The 23,063-nt window shown below is 46.8% G+C and overlaps 1 protein-coding gene across 1 annotated transcript in view; it reads left to right on the forward strand.

Moving 5' to 3' along the window:
* LOC139410557 (protein mono-ADP-ribosyltransferase PARP8-like) overlaps positions 1-23,063 on the forward strand; it is a 102,699-nt gene that overhangs the window by 58,676 nt on the left and 20,960 nt on the right. The window contains exons 10-19 of the mRNA XM_071155846.1: positions 2,903-2,969; positions 3,360-3,488; positions 4,048-4,533; positions 10,223-10,361; positions 11,838-11,891; positions 12,015-12,110; positions 18,352-18,444; positions 18,527-18,652; positions 20,197-20,262; positions 21,827-21,894. Of these exons, the coding sequence (XP_071011947.1) occupies positions 2,903-2,969; positions 3,360-3,488; positions 4,048-4,533; positions 10,223-10,361; positions 11,838-11,891; positions 12,015-12,110; positions 18,352-18,444; positions 18,527-18,652; positions 20,197-20,262; positions 21,827-21,894 (1,324 nt within the window). The remainder of the gene's footprint in view (positions 1-2,902; positions 2,970-3,359; positions 3,489-4,047; positions 4,534-10,222; positions 10,362-11,837; positions 11,892-12,014; positions 12,111-18,351; positions 18,445-18,526; positions 18,653-20,196; positions 20,263-21,826; positions 21,895-23,063) is intronic.

Here is a 23,063-nt window from a genome sequence, read left to right on the forward strand (position 1 = left end):
ACATATTAATCCACACTGGACTGACATATTAAACCACACCACTGGACTGACATATTCAACCACACCACCGGACTGACATATTAAACCACACTGGACTGACATATTAAACCACACTGGACTGACATATTAAACCACACCACTGGACTGACATATTAAACCACACCACTGGACTGACATATTAAACCACACCACTGGACTGACATATTAAACCACACTGGACTGACATATTAAACCACACCACTGGACTGACATATTAAACCACACTGCTGGACTGACATATTAAACCACACTGGACTGACATATTAAACCACACCACTGGACTGACATATTAAACCACACTGCTGGACTGACATATTAAACCACACCACTGGACTGATATATTAAACCACACTGGACTGACATATTAAACCACACTGGACTGACATATTAAACCACACCACTGGACTGACATATTAAACCACACTGCTGGACTGACATATTAAACCACACCACTGGACTGACATATTAAACCACACCACTGGACTGATATATTAAACCACACTGGACTGACATATTAAACCACACCACTGGACTGACATATTAAACCACACTGGACTGACATATTAAACCACACTGGACTGACATATTAAACCACACCACTGGACTGACATATTAAACCACACCACTGGACTGACATATTAAACCACACTACTGGACTGACATATTAAACCACACCACTGGACTGACATATTAAACCACACCACTGGACTGACATATTAAACCACACTGGACTGACATATTAAACCACACTGGACTGACATATTAAACCACACTGGACTGACATATTAAACCACACTGGACTGACATATTAAACCACACTGGACTGACATATTAAACCACACCACTGGACTGACATATTAAACCACACCACTGGACTGATATATTAAACCACACTGGACTGACATATTAAACCACACTGGACTGACATATTAAACCACACCACTGGACTGACATATTAAACCACACCACTGGACTGACATATTAAACCACACCACTGGACTGACATATTAAACCACACCACTGGACTGACATATTAAACCACACCACTGGACTGACATATTAAACCACACCGCTGGACTGACATATTAAACCACACTGGACTGACATATTAAACCACACTGGACTGACATATTAAACCACACCGCTGGACTGACATATTAAACCACACCGCTGGACTGACATATTAAACCACACTGGACTGACATATTAAACCACACTGGACTGACATATTAAACCACACCGCTGGACTGACATATTAAACCACACCGCTGGACTGACATATTAAACCACACTGGACTGACATATTAAACCACACCGCTGGACTGACATATTAAACCACACCACTGGACTGACATATTAAACCACACCACTGGACTGACATATTAAACCACACCTCTGGACTGACATATTAAACCACACCACTGGACTGACATATTAAACCACACTGGACTGACATATTAAACCACACCACTGGACTGACATATTAAACCACACTGGACTGACATATTAAACCACACTGGACTGACATATTAAACCACACCACTGGACTGACATATTAAACCACACTACTGGACTGACATATTAAACCACACCACTGGACTGACATATTAAACCACACTGGACTGACATATTAAACCACACCACTGGACTGACATATTAAACCACACTACTGGACTGACATATTAAACCACACCACTGGACTGACATATTAAACCACACTGGACTGACATATTAAACCACACCACTGGACTGACATATTAAACCACACTACTGGACTGACATATTAAACCACACCACTGGACTGACATATTAAACCACACTGGACTGACATATTAAACCACACCGCTGGACTGACATATTAAACCACACCGCTGGACTGACATATTAAACCACACTGGACTGACATATTAAACCACACTGGACTGACATATTAAACCACACTGGACTGACATATTAAACCACACCACTGGACTGACATATTAAACCACACTGGACTGACATATTAAACCACACTGGACTGACATATTAAACCACACTGGACTGACATATTAAACCACACCACTGGACTGACATATTAAACCACACCACTGGACTGACATATTAAACCACACCTCTGGACTGACATATTAAACCACACTGGACTGACATAGTAAACCACACTGGACTGACATATTAAACCACACTGGACTGACATATTAAACCACACTGGACTGACATATTAAACCACACCACTGGACTGACATATTAAACCACACCGCTGGACTGACATATTAAACCACACTACTGGACTGACATATTAAACCACACCACTGGACTGATATATTAAACCACACCACTGGACTGATATATTAAACCACACTGCTGGACTGACATATTAAACCACACTGCTGGACTGACATATTAAACCACACCGCTGGACTGACATATTAAACCACACTGGACTGACATATTAAACCACACTGGACTGACATATTAAACCACACCACTGGACTGACATATTAAACCACACTGGACTGACATATTAAACCACACTGGACTGACATATTAAACCACACTGGACTGACATATTAAACCACACTGGACTGACATATTAAACCACACTGGACTGACATATTAAACCACACTGGACTGACATATTAAACCACACTGGACTGACATATTAAACCACACCTCTGGACTGACATATTAAACCACACTGGACTGACATATTAAACCACACCACTGGACTGTCTGCATTTTATTTTACCTTTATTTAACTCGGCAAGTCAGTTAAGAACAAATTCTTATTTTCAATGACGGCCTAGGAACAGCGACATTTGATTGCTTTATGTTTCCATCATGAGATATGCATTGTGTTCCCCAGTCCCCACGGTGGACGTGTTCCAGGCATCGACTAAGGACCGGTTTGGACTGGGACATCAGTTGAAGAAGTAAGTGTTTGGTGGTGCTAAGATGTGGCTTTAAACACTAGAGGACTCATATTACTTGTTACAATGTAATACACAGATAATGCAGACATTTGTTCCTTGTTTCTCTCCAGGATAATGCAGACATTTGTTCCTTGTTTCTCTCCAGGATAATGCAGACATTTGTTCCTTGTTTCTCTCCAGGATAATGCAGACATTTGTTCCTTGTTTCTCTCCAGGATAATGCAGACATTTGTTCCTTGTTTCTCTCCAGGATAATGCAGACATTTGTTCCTTGTTTCTCTCCAGGATAATGCAGACATTTGTTCCTTGTTTCTCTCCAGGATAATGCAGACATTTGTTCCTTGTTTCTCTCCAGGATAATGCAGACGTTTGTTCGTTGTTTCTCTCCAGGATAATGCAGACGTTTGTCACCCAGCAGTGGAAACACCAAAGTGAAGAGAAGCTCAACTCCCTTCACAACAAAAACAAGAACAAGAAGAAGGTCAAATCTCCCCTCCACATCTTCTCAACCCTCCGCAGGTCAGAGAAACATCAGCACTGTCATTTTCACAACACTGACATTTGATGTCTAACAGAAGTAGGGTCGCAAAATTCAGGTAACTTTCCTGATTCAAATTCAGAGGTTTTCTAGAAATCCTGGTTTTAAGATTCCCGGTATCAGGAAGGTATAAGCAGGAAACATGGAATTCTCCAACCAGGAAATACTGAATCCTCCAGCCAGGAAATAATGAATCCTCCAGCCAGGAAATGCTGAATTCTCCAGACAGGAAATACTGATTCCTCCAACCAGGAAATACTGAATCTTCCAAACAGGATTTCTGGAAAACCTCTGAATTTCAGGAAAGTTACCTGAATTTTGCAACCCTAAACAGAATTATATATATGAACCGGTCTGTCACTATAATTAAACTACAGACATTTCTTATCCCTTACCATATAGGCATTTACTGTGTCTGAAAGGATCAGATTGGTATGATATGTTAGAGGCTCCACATTGCTCTCTGATTGGTTAGGCAGAATTGAGCCTGGGTTTACTGCCTCACATTGGACAATAAAGTTATCTTCATTTTCTCCCCAGATCTCCCAGCTACCCGCCTCCTGGCTGTGTCAAGAGCAAGAAGAATCTGAAGCCGGAACAAGATGGCGTCTCTAAATCCCACCGTCTCCTCGGCCAGACCTGCTCCAGCACCGTTAAACAGCAGGTTGAAGCGGAGGTCCCTGGAACTAAGACCACCCACCGTCTCCTCGGCCAGTCCCTGTCTAGCACAGACCCCCGTTTGGACCACGGAGGAGGGCCCTGTCCCGGACCCCTGCCCCTCAAACCCCGCCGCATCCTGGGCAGGCCCTGCTCGGCTTTGGTCAAACCAGAGGACCTCCGCCCCACTCCCCACAAACTCCTGCCCCGATTGTGCTCCGGCGACCCCCGCTGTGAGCACGCTGGTGGGGGAGGAGGCAGTCTTGGAGGAGGTTTGAAGCACCACAGGCTGCTCAGTAGGTCGTGCTCTGGTTCTATCAGGACAGAGGAATTAGATGGACTGAAACACCACCACCACCTCCTCAGCAGGTAAGGTCATTCAAAAAAAGAGAAGGTAATGGTATCTCCCAAATCCACCGCAACATCACAAGTATTTTAGAATGCATAGGTGCTCTTCTATTAGATGAGATAGCATTAGAAAAATACTTTTGTTGTTGCAGTCTTTTTTGAGAGATGTTATCACCACCTCTGTTCCCAGATGAGCACCCCATTTCATAGAAACCTATAGTAGCGCCTGAATTTATCAACTTTAATCCGTCACGGAAGAAATGTGTTTGTACCAGTTATTACATTAAACACCAATGAATTAACCACAACAAGACAAACCTCATCAATGCCTCTATGTTACTGTAGGTCCTACTACCTCATCAATGCCTCCATGTTACCCCAGGTCCTACTACCTCATCAATGCCTCCATGTTACCCCAGGTCCTACTACCTCATCAATGCCTCCATGTTACTGCAGGTCCTACTGCCTCATCAATGCCTCCATGTTACTGCAGGTCCTACTACCTCATCAATGCCTCCATGTTACCCCAGGTCCTACTACCTCATCAATGCCTCCATGTTACCCCAGGTCCTACTACCTCATCAATGCCTCCTTGTTACTGCAGGTCCTACTGCCTCATCAATGCCTCCATGTTACCTCAGGTCCTACTGCCTCATCAATGCCTCCATGTTACCTCAGGTCCTACTACCTCATCAATGCCTCCATGTTACTGTAGGTCCTACTGCCTCATCAATGCCTCCATGTTACCTCAGGTCCTACTGCCTCATCAATGCCTCCATGTTACTGTAGGTCCTACTACCTCACCAATGCCTCCATGTTACTGTAGGTCCTACTGCCTCATCAATGCCTCCATGTTACTGTAGGTCCTACTGCCTCATCAATGCCTCCATGTTACTGTAGGTCCTACTACCTCATCAATGCCTCCATGTTACTGTAGGTCCTACTACCTCATCAATGCCTCCATGTTACTGTAGGTCCTACTACCTCATCAATGCCTCCATGTTACTGTAGGTCCTACTCCCTCATCAATGCCTCCATGTTACCTCAGGTCCTACTGCCTCATCAATGCCTCCATGTTACCTCAGGTCCTACTACCTCATCAATGCCTCCATGTTACCTCAGGTCCTACTACCTCATCAATGCCTCCATGTTACCTCAGGTCCTACTGCCTCATCAATGCCTCCATGTTACTGTAGGTCCTACTGCCTCCTCAATGCCTCCTTGTTACTGTAGGTCCTACTACCTCATCAATGCCTCCATGTTACTGTAGGTCCTACTGCCTCATCAATGCCTCCATGTTACTGTAGGTCCTACTGCCTCATCAATGCCTCCATGTTACTGTAGGTCCTACTACCTCATCAATGCCTCCATGTTACTGTAGGTCCTACTACCTCATCAATGCCTCCATGTTACTGTAGGTCCTACTGCCTCATCAATGCCTCCATGTTACTGTAGGTCCTACTACCTCATCAATGCCTCCATGTTACCTCAGGTCCTACTGCCTCATAAATGCCTCCATGTTACCTCAGGTCCTACTCCCTCATCAATGCCTCCATGTTACCTCAGGTCCTACTACCTCATCAATGCCTCCATGTTACTGTAGGTCCTACTCCCTCATCAATGACTCCATGTTACCTCAGGTCCTACTGCCTCATCAATGCCTCCATGTTACTGTAGGTCCTACTCCCTCATCAATGCCTCCATGTTACCTCAGGTCCTACTGCCTCATCAATGCCTCCATGTTACCTCAGGTCCTACTACCTCATCAATGCCTCCATGTTACCTCAGGTCCTACTACCTCATCAATGCCTCCATGTTACCTCAGGTCCTACTGCCTCATCAATGCCTCCATGTTACTGTAGGTCCTACTCCCTCATCAATGCCTCCTTGTTACTGTAGGTCCTACTCCCTCATCAATGCCTCCTTGTTACTGTAGGTCCTACTACCTCATCAATGCCTCCATGTTACTGTAGGTCCTACTGCCTCATCAATGCCTCCATGTTACTGTAGGTCCTACTGCCTCATCAATGCCCCCTTGTTACTGCAGGTCCTACTACCTCATCAATGCCTCCTTGTTAATGTAGGTCCTACTACCTCATCAATGCCTCCATGTTACTGTAGGTCCTACTACCTCATCAATGCCTCCATGTTACTGTAGGTCCTACTACCTCATCAATGCCTCCATGTTACTGTAGGTCCTACTCCCTCATCAATGCCTCCATGTTACCTCAGGTCCTACTGCCTCATCAATGCCTCCATGTTACCTCAGGTCCTACTACCTCATCAATGCCTCCATGTTACCTCAGGTCCTACTACCTCATCAATGCCTCCATGTTACCTCAGGTCCTACTGCCTCATCAATGCCTCCATGTTACTGTAGGTCCTACTCCCTCATCAATGCCTCCATGTTACCTCAGGTCCTACTGCCTCATCAATGCCTCCATGTTACCTCAGGTCCTACTACCTCATCAATGCCTCCATGTTACCTCAGGTCCTACTACCTCATCAATGCCTCCATGTTACCTCAGGTCCTACTGCCTCATCAATGCCTCCATGTTACTGTAGGTCCTACTGCCTCCTCAATGCCTCCTTGTTACTGTAGGTCCTACTACCTCATCAATGCCTCCATGTTACTGTAGGTCCTACTGCCTCATCAATGCCTCCATGTTACTGTAGGTCCTACTGCCTCATCAATGCCTCCATGTTACTGTAGGTCCTACTACCTCATCAATGCCTCCATGTTACTGTAGGTCCTACTACCTCATCAATGCCTCCATGTTACTGTAGGTCCTACTGCCTCATCAATGCCTCCATGTTACTGTAGGTCCTACTACCTCATCAATGCCTCCATGTTACCTCAGGTCCTACTGCCTCATAAATGCCTCCATGTTACCTCAGGTCCTACTCCCTCATCAATGCCTCCATGTTACCTCAGGTCCTACTACCTCATCAATGCCTCCATGTTACTGTAGGTCCTACTCCCTCATCAATGACTCCATGTTACCTCAGGTCCTACTGCCTCATCAATGCCTCCATGTTACTGTAGGTCCTACTCCCTCATCAATGCCTCCATGTTACCTCAGGTCCTACTGCCTCATCAATGCCTCCATGTTACCTCAGGTCCTACTACCTCATCAATGCCTCCATGTTACCTCAGGTCCTACTACCTCATCAATGCCTCCATGTTACCTCAGGTCCTACTGCCTCATCAATGCCTCCATGTTACTGTAGGTCCTACTCCCTCATCAATGCCTCCTTGTTACTGTAGGTCCTACTCCCTCATCAATGCCTCCTTGTTACTGTAGGTCCTACTACCTCATCAATGCCTCCATGTTACTGTAGGTCCTACTGCCTCATCAATGCCTCCATGTTACTGTAGGTCCTACTGCCTCATCAATGCCCCCTTGTTACTGCAGGTCCTACTACCTCATCAATGCCTCCTTGTTAATGTAGGTCCTACTACCTCATCAATGCCCCCTTGTTACTGCAGGTCCTACTACCTCATCAACGCCTCCTTGTTACTGTAGGTCCTACTGCCTCATCAATGCCTCCATGTTACCTCAGGTCCTACTCCCTCATCAATGCCTCCTTGTTACTGTAGGTCCTACTCCCTAATCAATGCCTCCTTGTTACTGCAGGTCCTACTCCCTCATCAATGCCTCCATGTTACTGTAGGTCCTACTACCTCATCAATGCCTCCATGTTACCTCAGGTCCTACTACCTCATCAATGCTTCCATGTTACTGCAGGTCCTACTGCCTCATCAATACCTCCATGTTACTGCATATCCTACTGCCTCATCAATGCCTCCATGTTACCTTAGGTCCTACTACCTCATCAATGCCTCCATGTTACTGCAGGTCCTAGTACCTCATCAATGCCTCGATGTTACTGCAGGTCCTACTGCCTCATCAATGCCTCCATGTTACCTCAGGTCCTACTGCCTCATCAATGCCTCCATGTTACTATAGGTCCTACTACCTCATCAATGCCTCCATGTTACCTCAGGTCCTACTGCCTCATCAATGCCTCCATGTTACTGCAGGTCCTACTCCCTCATCAATGCCTCCATGTTACTGCAGGTCCTACTGCCTCATCAATACCTCCATGTTACTGCATATCCTACTGCCTCATCAATGCCTCCATGTTACTTCAGGTCCTACTACCTCATCAATGCCTCCATGTTACTGCAGGTCCTAGTACCTCATCAATGCCTCGATGTTACTGCAGGTCCTACTGCCTCATCAATGCCTCCATGTTACCTCAGGTCCTACTGCCTCATCAATGCCTCCATGTTACTGTAGGTCCTACTACCTCATCAATGCCTCCATGTTACTGCAGGTCCTACTACCTCATCAATGCCTCCATGTTACCTCAGGTCCTACTCCCTCATCAATGCCTCCATGTTACCTCAGGTCCTACTACCTCATCAATGCCTCCATGTTACCTCAGGTCCTACTGCCTCATCAATGCCTCCATGTTACCTCAGGTCCTACTGCCTCATCAATGCCTCCATGTTACCTCAGGTCCTACTGCCTCATCAATGCCTCCATGTTACCTCAGGTCCTACTGCCTCATCAATGCCTCCATGTTACTGCAGGTCCTACTACCTCATCAATGCCTCCATGTTACCTCAGGTCCTACTACCTCATCAATGCCTCCATGTTACCTCAGGTCCTACTGCCTCATCAATACCTCCATGTTACTGCATATCCTACTGCCTCATCAATGCCTCCATGTTACCTTAGGTCCTACTACCTCATCAATGCCTCCATGTTACTGCAGGTCCTAGTACCTCATCAATGCCTCGATGTTACTGCAGGTCCTACTGCCTCATCAATGCCTCCATGTTACCTCAGGTCCTACTGCCTCATCAATGCCTCCATGTTACTATAGGTCCTACTACCTCATCAATGCCTCCATGTTACCTCAGGTCCTACTGCCTCATCAATGCCTCCATGTTACTGCAGGTCCTACTCCCTCATCAATGCCTCCATGTTACTGCAGGTCCTACTGCCTCATCAATACCTCCATGTTACTGCATATCCTACTGCCTCATCAATGCCTCCATGTTACTTCAGGTCCTACTACCTCATCAATGCCTCCATGTTACTGCAGGTCCTAGTACCTCATCAATGCCTCGATGTTACTGCAGGTCCTACTGCCTCATCAATGCCTCCATGTTACCTCAGGTCCTACTGCCTCATCAATGCCTCCATGTTACTGTAGGTCCTACTACCTCATCAATGCCTCCATGTTACTGCAGGTCCTACTACCTCATCAATGCCTCCATGTTACCTCAGGTCCTACTCCCTCATCAATGCCTCCATGTTACCTCAGGTCCTACTACCTCATCAATGCCTCCATGTTACCTCAGGTCCTACTGCCTCATCAATGCCTCCATGTTACTGCAGGTCCTACTGCCTCATCAATGCCTCCATGTTACCTCAGGTCCTACTGCCTCATCAATGCCTCCATGTTACCTCAGGTCCTACTGCCTCATCAATGCCTCCATGTTACTGCAGGTCCTACTACCTCATCAATGCCTCCATGTTACCTCAGGTCCTACTACCTCATCAATGCCTCCATGTTACCTCAGGTCCTACTACCTCATCAATGCCTCCATGTTACTGTAGGTCCTACTGCCTCATCAATGCCTCCATGTTACCTCAGGTCCTACTGCCTCATCAATGCCTCCATGTTACCTCAGGTCCTACTCCAGCAGTACCAAGATGGGCAAAGCAGCCGACATCTTCAAGGACTCTGTGTCTCCGTCCGAGGGGAGGCGCCTCTCTCTTACCTCAGGGCTCATCGGGATCCTCGCCCCCTCGCTCGCCACGCCCCCGCCGGTCAGTAGGCCTCTCACGATTGGCTGATGGTTATTAGAAACACGAATAGTTAACCTATTTTGGTGCACAGGCATGTAAAATAGAGTAATTGTAATAGAAATAGGTGTTTTACTCATATCTGTCATAGCTGCTTATTTATATTTATTTGACCTTTATTTAACCAGGTAGGCTAGTTGAGAACAAGTTCTCATTTGCAACTGCGACCTGGCCAAGATAAAGCAAAGCAGAGTGACACAAACAACAACAGAGTTACACGTGGAATAAACAAAACATACAGTCAATTATAGAGTAGAACAAAAGAAAACAAAAAGTCTATATACAGTAAGTGCAAATGAGGTAAGTTAAGGATATAAATAGGCCATGGTGGCGAAGTAATTACAATATAGTAATTAAACACTGGAATGGTAGATCGGCAGAAGATGAATGAGCAAGTAGAGATACTGGGGTGCAAAGGAGCAAGATAAATAAATAAATATAGTATGGGGATGAGGTAGTTGGATGGGCTGTTTACAGATGGGCTATGTACAGGTGCAGTGATCTGTGAGCTGCTCTGACAGCTGGTGCTTAAAGCTAGTGAGGGAGATGTGAGTCTCCAGCTCAGAGATTTTTACAGTTCGTTCCAGTCATTGGAAGCAGAGAACTGTAAGGAAAGACGACCAAAGGAGAAATTGGCTTTGGGGTTGACCAGTGAGATATACCTGCTGGAGCGCGTGCTACGAGTGGGTGCTGCTATGGTGACCAGTGAGCTGAGATAAGGCGGGGCTTTACCTAGCAGAGACTTGTAGCTAACCTGTAGCCAGTGGGTTTGGCGACGAGTATGAAGTGAGGGCCAACCAACGAGAGTGTACAGGCCGCAGTGGTGGGTAGTGTATGGGGCTTTGGTGATAAAACGGATGGCACTGTGATAGACTGCATCCAGTTTGTTGAGTAGAGTGTTGGAGGCTATTTTATAGATGACATCACCGAAGTTGAGGATCGGTAGGATGGTCAGTTTTACGAGGGTATGTTTGGCAGCATGAGTGAAGGATGCTTTGTTGCGAAATAGGAAACCAATTCTAGATGTAATTTTGGATTGGAGATGCTTAATGTGAGTCTGGAATGAGAGTTTACAGTCTAACCAGACACCGAGGTATTTGTAGTTGTCCATGTATTCTAAGTCAGAGCCGTCCAGAGTAGTGATGCTGGACGGGCGAGCAGGTACGGGCAGTGATCGGTTGAATAGCATGCATTTAGTTTTACTTGCGTTTCAGAGCAGTTGGAGGCTATGGAAGGAGAGTTGTATGGCATTGAAGCTCTTCTGGAGGTTAGTTAACACAGTGTCCAAAGAAGGGCCAGAAGTATACAGAAGCAGCAAGAGCAACATCATTGATGTATACAGAGAAGAGAGTCGGACCGATAATTGAACCCTGTGGCACCCCCATAGAGACTGCCAGAGGTCCGGACATCATTACTAAACAGCCCTCTTTTCCTCTATAGCCAAACAATGGGGCCAAGTCCATTCCGATAAGAGACAGAGGCTTCCTTGTCCAGGTAAACACTGCCACCTTATAGAAAACCTTACAGGTAAACTTTACTTTAGCCAACCCCATTATAAGGTGTTCTCAACAGGAGGTTTGATCCACTATGATGTGTTGTGCTGTGTTGTCTCTTCAGACCATGGAATATGCTGAGCAGAGAACTCCGGTCCTGAATGAGTTCTGTGTGGTGTGTGACGAACCACATGTGTTCCAGAACGGACCCATGCTCCGAGTGAGTATACACCCACGCTCGTGCACACACACACACATAAATACATACATACGCATGCACTGCACGCACAAACGGTATGCCTAGGGCTAAACAGTCTACGGTACGTAGACCTAGACGAACCGTCCAGTAGACTGTTTTGGCCCTAGATGTACCAGACAGTAGACTGTTTTGGCCCTAGACATACCAGACAGTAGACTGTTTAGGCCCTAGACGAACCGTCCAGTAGACTGTTTTGGCCCTAGACGTACCAGACAGTAGACTGTTTTGGCCCTAGATGTACCAGACAGTAGACTGTTTTGGCCCTAGACGAACCGTCCAGTAGACTGTTTTGGCCCTAGATGTACCGTATAGTAGACTGTTTTGGCCCTAGACGTACCAGACAGTAGACTGTTTTGGCCCTAGACGAACCGTCCAGTAGACTGTTTTGGCCCTAGATGTACCAGACAGTAGACTGTTTTGGCCCTAGACGTACCAGACAGTAGACTGTTTTGGCCCTAGATGTACCAGACAGTAGACTGTTTTGGCCCTAAATGTACCAGACAGTAGACTGTTTTGGCCCTAGACGAACCGTCCAGTAGACTGTTTTGGCCCTAGACGTACCAGACAGTAGACTGTTTTGGCCCTAGACGTACCAGACAGTAGACTGTTTTGGCCCTAGACGTACCAGACAGTAGACTGTTTTGGCCCTAGACGTACCAGACAGTAGACTGTTTTGGCCCTAGACGTAGCAGACAGTAGACTGTTTTGGCCCTAGACGTACCAGACAGTAGACTGTTTTGGCCCTAGACATACCAGACAGTAGACTGTTTAGGCCCTAGACGAACCGTCCAGTAGACTGTTTTGGCCCTAGACGTACCAGACAGTAGACTGTTTTGGCCCTAGATGTACCAGACAGTAGACTGTTTTGGCCCTAGACGAACCGTCCAGTAGACTGTTTTGGCCCTAGATGTACCAGACAGTAGACTGTTTTGGCCCTAGACGTACCAGACAGTAGACTGTTTTGGCCCTAAATGTACCAGACAGTAGACTGTTTTGGCCCTAGACGAACCGTCCAGTAGACTGTTTTGGCCCTAGACGTACCAGACAGTAGACTGTTTTGGCCCTAGACGTACCAGACAGTAGACTGTTTTGGCCCTAGACGTACCAGACAGTAGACTGTTTTGGCCCTAGACGTAGCAGACAGTAGACTGTTTTGGCCCTAGACGTACCAGACAGTAGACTGTTTTGGCCCTAGACGTACCAGACAGTAGACTGTTTTGGCCCTAGACGTACCAGACAGTAGACTGTTTAGGCCCTAGATTTACCAGACAGTAGACTGTTTTGGCCCTAGACGTACCAGACAGTAGACTGTTTTGGCCCTAGACGAACCGTCCAGTAGACTGTTTTGGCCCTAGATGTACCAGACAGTAGACTGTTTTGGCCCTAGACGTACCAGACAGTAGACTGTTTTGGCCCTAGATGTACCAGACAGTAGACTGTTTTGGCCCTAAATGTACCAGACAGTAGACTGTTTTGGCCCTAGACGAACCGTCCAGTAGACTGTTTTGGCCCTAGACGTACCAGACAGTAGACTGTTTTGGCCCTAGACGTACCAGACAGTAGACTGTTTTGGCCCTAGACGTACCAGACAGTAGACTGTTTTGGCCCTAGACGTACCAGACAGTAGACTGTTTTGGCCCTAGACGTACCAGACAGTAGACTGTTTTGGCCCTAGACGTACCAGACAGTAGACTGTTTTGGCCCTAGACATACCAGACAGTAGACTGTTTAGGCCCTAGACGAACCGTCCAGTAGACTGTTTTGGCCCTAGACGTACCAGACAGTAGACTGTTTTGGCCCTAGATGTACCAGACAGTAGACTGTTTTGGCCCTAGACGAACCGTCCAGTAGACTGTTTTGGCCCTAGACGAACCGTCCAGTAGACTGTTTTGGCCCTAGACGTACCGTATAGTAGACTGTTTTGGCCCTAGACGTACCAGACAGTAGACTGTTTTGGCCCTAGACGAACCGTCCAGTAGACTGTTTTGGCCCTAGATGTACCAGACAGTAGACTGTTTTGGCCCTAGACGTACCAGACAGTAGACTGTTTTGGCCCTAGATGTACCAGACAGTAGACTGTTTTGGCCCTAAATGTACCAGACAGTAGACTGTTTTGGCCCTAGACGAACCGTCCAGTAGACTGTTTTGGCCCTAGACGTACCAGACAGTAGACTGTTTTGGCCCTAAATGTACCAGACAGTAGACTGTTTTGGCCCTAGACGAACCGTCCAGTAGACTGTTTTGGCCCTAGACGTACCAGACAGTAGACTGTTTTGGCCCTAAATGTACCAGACAGTAGACTGTTTTGGCCCTAGACGTACCAGACAGTAGACTGTTTTGGCCCTAGACGTACCAGACAGTAGACTGTTTTGGCCCTAGACGTACCAGACAGTAGACTGTTTTGGCCCTAGACGAACCGTCCAGTAGACTGTTTTGGCCCTAGATGTACCAGACAGTAGACTGTTTTGGCCCTAGACGTACCAGACAGTAGACTGTTTTGGCCCTAGATGTACCAGACAGTAGACTGTTTTGGCCCTAAATGTACCAGACAGTAGACTGTTTTGGCCCTAGACGAACCGTCCAGTAGACTGTTTTGGCCCTAGACGTACCAGACAGTAGACTGTTTTGTCCCTAGACGTACCAGACAGTAGACTGTTTTGGCCCTAGACGTACCAGACAGTAGACTGTTTTGGCCCTAGACGTACCAGACAGTAGACTGTTTTGGCCCTAGACGTAGCAGACAGTAGACTGTTTTGGCCCTAGACGTACCAGACAGTAGACTGTTTAGGCCCTAGACGAACCGTCCAGTAGACTGTTTTGGCCCTAGACGTACCAGACAGTAGACTGTTTTGGCCCTAGACGAACCGTCCAGTAGACTGTTTTGGCCCTAGATGTACCAGACAGTAGACTGTTTTGGCCCTAGACGAACCGTCCAGTAGACTGTTTTGGCCCTAGACGAACCGTCCAGTAGACTGTTTTGGCCCTAGACGAACCGTCCAGTAGACTGTTTTGGCCCTAGACGTACCGTATAGTAGACTGTTTTGGCCCTAGACGTACCAGACAGTAGACTGTTTTGGCCCTAGACGAACCGTCCAGTAGACTGTTTTGGCCCTAGATGTACCAGACAGTAGACTGTTTTGGCCCTAGACGTACCAGACAGTAGACTGTTTTGGCCCTAGATGTACCAGACAGTAGACTGTTTTGGCCCTAAATGTACCAGACAGTAGACTGTTTTGGCCCTAGACGAACCGTCCAGTAGACTGTTTTGGCCCTAGACGTACCAGACAGTAGACTGTTTTGGCCCTAAATGTACCAGACAGTAGACTGTTTTGGCCCTAGACGAACCGTCCAGTAGACTGTTTTGGCCCTAGACGTACCAGACAGTAGACTGTTTTGGCCCTAAATGTACCAGACAGTAGACTGTTTTGGCCCTAGACGTACCAGACAGTAGACTGTTTTGGCCCTAGACGTACCAGACAGTAGACTGTTTTGGCCCTAGACGTACCAGACAGTAGACTGTTTTGGCCCTAGACGAACCGTCCAGTAGACTGTTTTGGCCCTAGATGTACCAGACAGTAGACTGTTTTGGCCCTAGACGTACCAGACAGTAGACTGTTTTGGCCCTAGATGTACCAGACAGTAGACTGTTTTGGCCCTAAATGTACCAGACAGTAGACTGTTTTGGCCCTAGACGAACCGTCCAGTAGACTGTTTTGGCCCTAGACGTACCAGACAGTAGACTGTTTTGTCCCTAGACGTACCAGACAGTAGACTGTTTTGGCCCTAGACGTACCAGACAGTAGACTGTTTTGGCCCTAGACGTACCAGACAGTAGACTGTTTTGGCCCTAGACGTAGCAGACAGTAGACTGTTTTGGCCCTAGACGTACCAGACAGTAGACTGTTTAGGCCCTAGACGAACCGTCCAGTAGACTGTTTTGGCCCTAGACGTACCAGACAGTAGACTGTTTTGGCCCTAGACGAACCGTCCAGTAGACTGTTTTGGCCCTAGATGTACCAGACAGTAGACTGTTTTGGCCCTAGACGTACCAGACAGTAGACTGTTTTGGCCCTAGATGTACCAGACAGTAGACTGTTTTGGCCCTAAATGTACCAGACAGTAGACTGTTTTGGCCCTAGACGATCCGTCCAGTAGACTGTTTTGGCCCTAGACGTACCAGACAGTAGACTGTTTTGGCCCTAGACGTACCAGACAGTAGACTGTTTTGGCCCTAGACGTACCAGACAGTAGACTGTTTTGGCCCTAGACGTACCAGACAGTAGACTGTTTTGGCCCTAGACGTACCAGACAGTAGACTGTTTTGGCCCTAGACGTACCAGACAGTAGACTGTTTTGGCCCTAGACATACCAGACAGTAGACTGTTTAGGCCCTAGACGAACCGTCCAGTAGACTGTTTTGGCCCTAGACGTACCAGACAGTAGACTGTTTTGGCCCTAGATGTACCAGACAGTAGACTGTTTTGGCCCTAGACGAACCGTCCAGTAGACTGTTTTGGCCCTAGACGAACCGTCCAGTAGACTGTTTTGGCCCTAGACGTACCGTATAGTAGACTGTTTTGGCCCTAGACGTACCAGACAGTAGACTGTTTTGGCCCTAGACGAACCGTCCAGTAGACTGTTTTGGCCCTAGATGTACCAGACAGTAGACTGTTTTGGCCCTAGACGTACCAGACAGTAGACTGTTTTGGCCCTAGATGTACCAGACAGTAGACTGTTTTGGCCCTAAATGTACCAGACAGTAGACTGTTTTGGCCCTAGACGAACCGTCCAGTAGACTGTTTTGGCCCTAGACGTACCAGACAGTAGACTGTTTTGGCCCTAAATGTACCAGACAGTAGACTGTTTTGGCCCTAGACGAACCGTCCAGTAGACTGTTTTGGCCCTAGACGTACCAGACAGTAGACTGTTTTGGCCCTAAATGTACCAGACAGTAGACTGTTTTGGCCCTAGACGTACCAGACAGTAGACTGTTTTGGCCCTAGACGTACCAGACAGTAGACTGTTTTGGCCCTAGATGTACCAGACAGTAGACTGTTTTGGCCCTAGACGAACCGTCCAGTAGACTGTTTTGGCCCTAGATGTACCAGACAGTAGACTGTTTTGGCCCTAGACGTACCAGACAGTAGACTGTTTTGGCCCTAGATGTACCAGACAGTAGACTGTTTTGGCCCTAAATGTACCAGACAGTAGACTGTTTTGGCCCTAGACGAACCGTCCAGTAGACTGTTTTGGCCCTAGACGTACCAGACAGTAGACTGTTTTGTCCCTAGACGTACCAGACAGTAGACTGTTTTGGCCCTAGACGTACCAGACAGTAGACTGTTTTGGCCCTAGACGTACCAGACAGTAGACTGTTTTGGCCCTAGACGTAGCAGACAGTAGACTGTTTTGGCCCTAGACGTACCAGACAGTAGACTGTTTAGGCCCTAGACGAACCGTCCAGTAGACTGTTTTGGCCCTAGACGTACCAGACAGTAGACTGTTTTGGCCCTAGATGTACCAGACAGTAGACTGTTTTGGCCCTAGACGAACCGTCCAGTAGACTGTTTTGGCCCTAGACGAACCGTCCAGTAGACTGTTTTGGCCCTAGACGTACCGTATAGTAGACTGTTTTGGCCCTAGACGTACCAGACAGTAGACTGTTTTGGCCCTAGACGAACCGTCCAGTAGACTGTTTTGGCCCTAGATGTACCAGACAGTAGACTGTTTTGGCCCTAGACGTACCAGACAGTAGACTGTTTTGGCCCTAGATGTACCAGACAGTAGACTGTTTTGGCCCTAAATGTACCAGACAGTAGACTGTTTTGGCCCTAGACGAACCGTCCAGTAGACTGTTTTGGCCCTAGACGTACCAGACAGTAGACTGTTTTGGCCCTAGACGTACCAGACTGTAGACTGTTTTGGCCCTAGACGTAGCAGACAGTAGACTGTTTTGGCCCTAGACGTACCAGACAGTAGACTGTTTTGGCCCTAGACGTACCAGACAGTAGACTGTTTAGGCCCTAGATTTACCAGACAGTAGACTGTTTTGGCCCTAGACGTACCAGACAGTAGACTGTTTAGGCCCTAGATTTACCAGACAGTAGACTGTTTTGGCCCTAGACGTAGCAGACACTAGACTGTTTTGGCCCTAGACGTCCTGATGATCTGATCCGGTCTATGTGGTGTGTTCACCCCACAGCCCACGGTGTGTGAGCGAGAACTGTGTGTGTTTGCCTTTCAAACACTGGGGGTGATGAACGAGGCAGCCGACGAGATCGCCACAGGAGCTCAGGTACATCACACACAGACACAGAAACACACACACACACACACACACAGACACAGACAGTTTAACCAGTCCTCCTGTTTCCTAGGTGGTGGACCTGTTGGTGTCCATGTGTAGGTCTGCTCTAGAGTCTCCCAGGAAAGTGGTCATCTTTGAGCCATATCCCTCCGTGGTGGATCCGTGTGACTCCCAGGCACTGGCCTTCAACCCCCGGGTATGGTTTACTAACCCTGAACCTACTAACAGCCTTAGGCCTTCAACCCCCGGGTATGGTTTACTAACCCTGAACCTACTAACAGCCTTAGGCCTTCAACCCCCGGGTATGGTTTACTAACCCTGAACCTACTAACAGCCTTAGGCCTTCAACCCCCGGGTATGGTTTACTAACCCTGAACCTACTAACAGCCTTAGGCCTTCAACCCCCGGGTATGGTTTACTAACCCTGAACCTACTAACAGCCTTAGGCCTTCAACCCCCGGGTATGGTTTACTAACCCTGAACCTACTAACAGCCTTAGGCCTTCAACCCCCGGGTATGGTTTACTAACCCTGAACCTACTAACAGCCTTAGGCCTTCAACCCCCGGGTATGGTTTACTAACCCTGAACCTACTAACAGCCTTAGACCTTCAACCCCCGGGTATGGTTTACTAACCCTGAACCTACTAACAGCCTTAGGCCTTCAACCCCCGGGTATGGTTTACTAACCCTGAACCTACTAACAGCCTTAGTTAGGCCTTCAACCCCCGGGTATGGTTTACTAACCCTGAACCTACTAACAGCCTTAGACCTTCAACCCCCGGGTATGGTTTACTAACCCTGAACCTACTAACAGCCTTAGGCCTTCAACCCCCGGGTATGGTTTACTAACCCTGAACCTACTAACAGCCTTAGGCCTTCAACCCCCGGGTATGGTTTACTAACCCTGAACCTACTAACAGCCTTAGGCCTTCAACCCCCGGGTATGGTTTACTAACCCTGAACCTACTAACAGCCTTAGGCCTTCAACCCCCGGGTATGGTTTACTAACCCTGAACCTACTAACAGCCTTAGGCCTTCAACCCCCGGGTATGGTTTACTAACCCTGAACCTACTAACAGCCTTAGGCCTTCAACCCCCGGGTATGGTTTACTAACCCTGAACCTACTAACAGCCTTAGGCCTTCAACCCCCGGGTATGGTTTACTAACCCTGAACCTACTAACAGCCTTAGGCCTTCAACCCCCGGGTATGGTTTACTAACCCTGAACCTACTAACAGCCTTAAGCCTTCAACCCCCGGGTATGGTTTACTAACCCTGAACCTACTAACAGCCTTAGGCCTTCAACCCCCGGGTATGGTTTACTAACCCTGAACCTACTAACAGCCTTAGGCCTTCAACCCCCTGGGTATGGTTTACTAACCCTGAACCTACTAACAGCCTTAGGCCTTCAACCCCCGGGTATGGTTTACTAACCCTGAACCTACTAACTGCCTTAGGCCTTCAACCCCCGGGTATGGTTTACTAACCCTGAACCTACAAACAGCCTTAGGCCTTCAACCCCCGGGTATGGTTTACTAACCCTGAACCTACTAACTGCCTTAGGCCTTGTTGTTTTCGTTGATTCCTGCTGAATTGAACGGTCCTTTTTAAAGTGGTGCAGTACTGCCTATGATGCATCACCCTGCTGTCTGGTAGGCTGTAGACGAGAAGGTGGTGTGTTTTATTGGATTGACTGCAGTGATGATGATGATGATGATGATGATTGTGGTTCATTTCAGAAAAAGGATTATGACCGAGTGATGAGAGCCCTTGACAGCCTTACCTCTATCAGAGAAATGTCCCAGGTAACTAACCCTAACCCTTGACCCTTCCATCTATCAGAGAAATGTCCCAGGTAACTAACCCTAACCCTTGACCCTTCCATATATCAGAGAAATGTCCCAGGTAACTAACCCTAACCCTTGACCCTTACCTCTATCAGAGAAATGTCCCAGGTAACTAACCCTAACCCTTGACCCTTGACCCTTCCATCTATCAGAGAAATGTCCCAGGTAACTAACCCTTGACCCTTGACCCTTCCATCTATCAGAGAAATGTCCCAGGTAACTAACCCTAACCCTTGAACCTTAACTCTATCAGAGAAATGTCCCAGGTAACTAACCCTAACCCTTGACCCTTACCTCTATCAGAGAAATGTCCCAGGTAACTAACCCTAACCCTTGACCCTTACCTCTATCAGAGAAATGTCCCAGGTAACTAACCCTAACCCTTGACCCTTGACCCTTCCATATATCAGAGAAATGTCCCAGGTAACTAACCCTAACCCTTGACCCTTACCTCTATCAGAGAAATGTCCCAGGTAACTAACCGTAACCCTTGACCCTTGACCCTTCCATCTATCAGAGAAATGTCCCAGGTAACTAACCCTTGACCCTTCCATCTATCAGAGAAATGTCCCAGGTAACTAACCCTAACCCTTGACCCTTAACTCTATCAGAGAAATGTCCCAGGTAACTAACCCTAACCCTTGACCCTTACCTCTATCAGAGAAATGTCCCAGGTAACTAACCCTAACCCTTGACCCTTGACCCTTCCATATATCAGAGAAATGTCCCAGGTAACTAACCCTAACCCTTGACCCTTACCTCTATCAGAGAAATGTCCCAGGTAACTAACCCTAACCCTTGACCCTTGACCCTTCCATCTATCAGAGAAATGTCCCAGGTAACTAACCCTTGACCCTTGACCCTTCCATCTATCAGAGAAATGTCCCAGGTAACTAACCCTAACCCTTGAACCTTAACTCTATCAGAGAAATGTCCCAGGTAACTAACCCTAACCCTTGACCCTTAACTCTATCAGAGAAATGTCCCAGGTAACTAACCCTAACCCTTGAACCTTAACTCTATCAGAGAAATGTCCCAGGTAACTAACCCTAACCCTTGACCCTTAACTCTATCAGAGAAATGTCCCAGGTAACTAACCCTAACCCTTGACCCTTAACTCAATCAGAGAAATGTCCCAGGTAACTGTATGGAGACTTCAAATTTACTGTACAGGGCAATGCCACCTTACGGCATGACTTCATCTTATATAGCATTATAGAGCCTTTTGGCAATGTCAACTTATAATGTTATTGTACAATGTTCAACATCTACAACACACACGCATACACAAACACACACACATACATACACACACGCATACACAAACGCATACACACACACGCATACACACACACGCACACACACACACACACACACACACACACACAGACACACACACACACACTCACACAGATAATTCACCCAGGCTCTCATCCCCTTCCATGCCTCCTGTGTAGCTGTGTGTGTTCTGAAGCCAGCAGAGTTAAATAACCCTAGTTAGAAGAGTATTGTTTCTCTACAGGCACCTTACCTTGAAGTCAAGAGGCAGATGGACAAGCATGATCCTTTAGCTCACCCTTTACTGCAATGGTAAGAAACCCCTTTACTGCCATGGTAAGAGACCCCTTACTGCCATGGTAAGAGACCCCTTACTGCAATGGTAAGAAACCCCTTTACTGCCATGGTAAGAGACCCCTTACTGCCATGGTAAGAAACCCCTTTACTGCAATGGTAAGAAACCCCTTTACTGCAATGGTAAGAGACCCTTTACTGCAATGGTAAGAAACCCCTTACTGCCATGTTAAGAAACCCCTTTACTGCCATGGTAAGAAGCCCCTTACTGCCATGGTAAGAAGCCCCTTACTGCCATGGTAAGAAACCCTTCCTTCATTCTCCCCACCTAAACCATAAACACAGCCTTCAATTCAGTCAACACAATCAGTCAAATGTGACGGTGAGTCTCACGTCCATCCAACCCCATCCTGACTCCTGACTTACCATTTTCTACCATTGTGCCCATTGTCCTTATATTTTCTACCATTGTGTACCATTGTCCTTATATTTTCTACCATTGTGCCCTTTGTCCTTATATTTTCTACCATTGTGCCCATTGTCCTTATATTTTCTACCATTGTGTACCATTGTCCTTATATTTTCTACCATTGTGCCCATTGTCCTTATATTATCTACCATTGTCCTTATATTTTCTACCATTGTGCCCATTGTCCTTATATTTTCTACCATTGTGCCCATTGTCCTTATATTTTCTACCATTGTGCCCATTGTCCTTATATTTTCTACCATTGTGCCTATTGTCCTTATATTTTCTACCATTGTGCCTATTGTCCTTATATTTTCTACCATTGTGCCCATTGTCCTTATATTTTCTACCATTGTGCCCATTGTCCTTATATTTTCTACCATTGTGCCTATTGTCCTTATATTTTCTACCATTGTGCCCATTGTCCTTATATTTTCTACCATTGTGCCCATTGTCCTTATATTTTCTACCATTGTGCCCATTGTCCTTATATTTTCTACCATTGTGCCCATTGTCCTTATATTTTCTACCACTGTGCCCATTGTCCTTATATTTTCTACCATTGTGCCCATTGTCCTTATATTTTCTACCATTGTGCCCATTGTCCTTATATTTTCTACCATTGTGCCCATTGTCCTTATATTTTCCACCATTGTGCCCATTGTCCTTATATTTTCCACCATTGTGCCCATTGTCCTTATATTTTCTACCATTGTGC

This window comes from Oncorhynchus clarkii, chromosome 6, assembly GCF_045791955.1.
Source record: "Oncorhynchus clarkii lewisi isolate Uvic-CL-2024 chromosome 6, UVic_Ocla_1.0, whole genome shotgun sequence".
Lineage (NCBI taxonomy): Eukaryota > Metazoa > Chordata > Actinopteri > Salmoniformes > Salmonidae > Oncorhynchus > Oncorhynchus clarkii.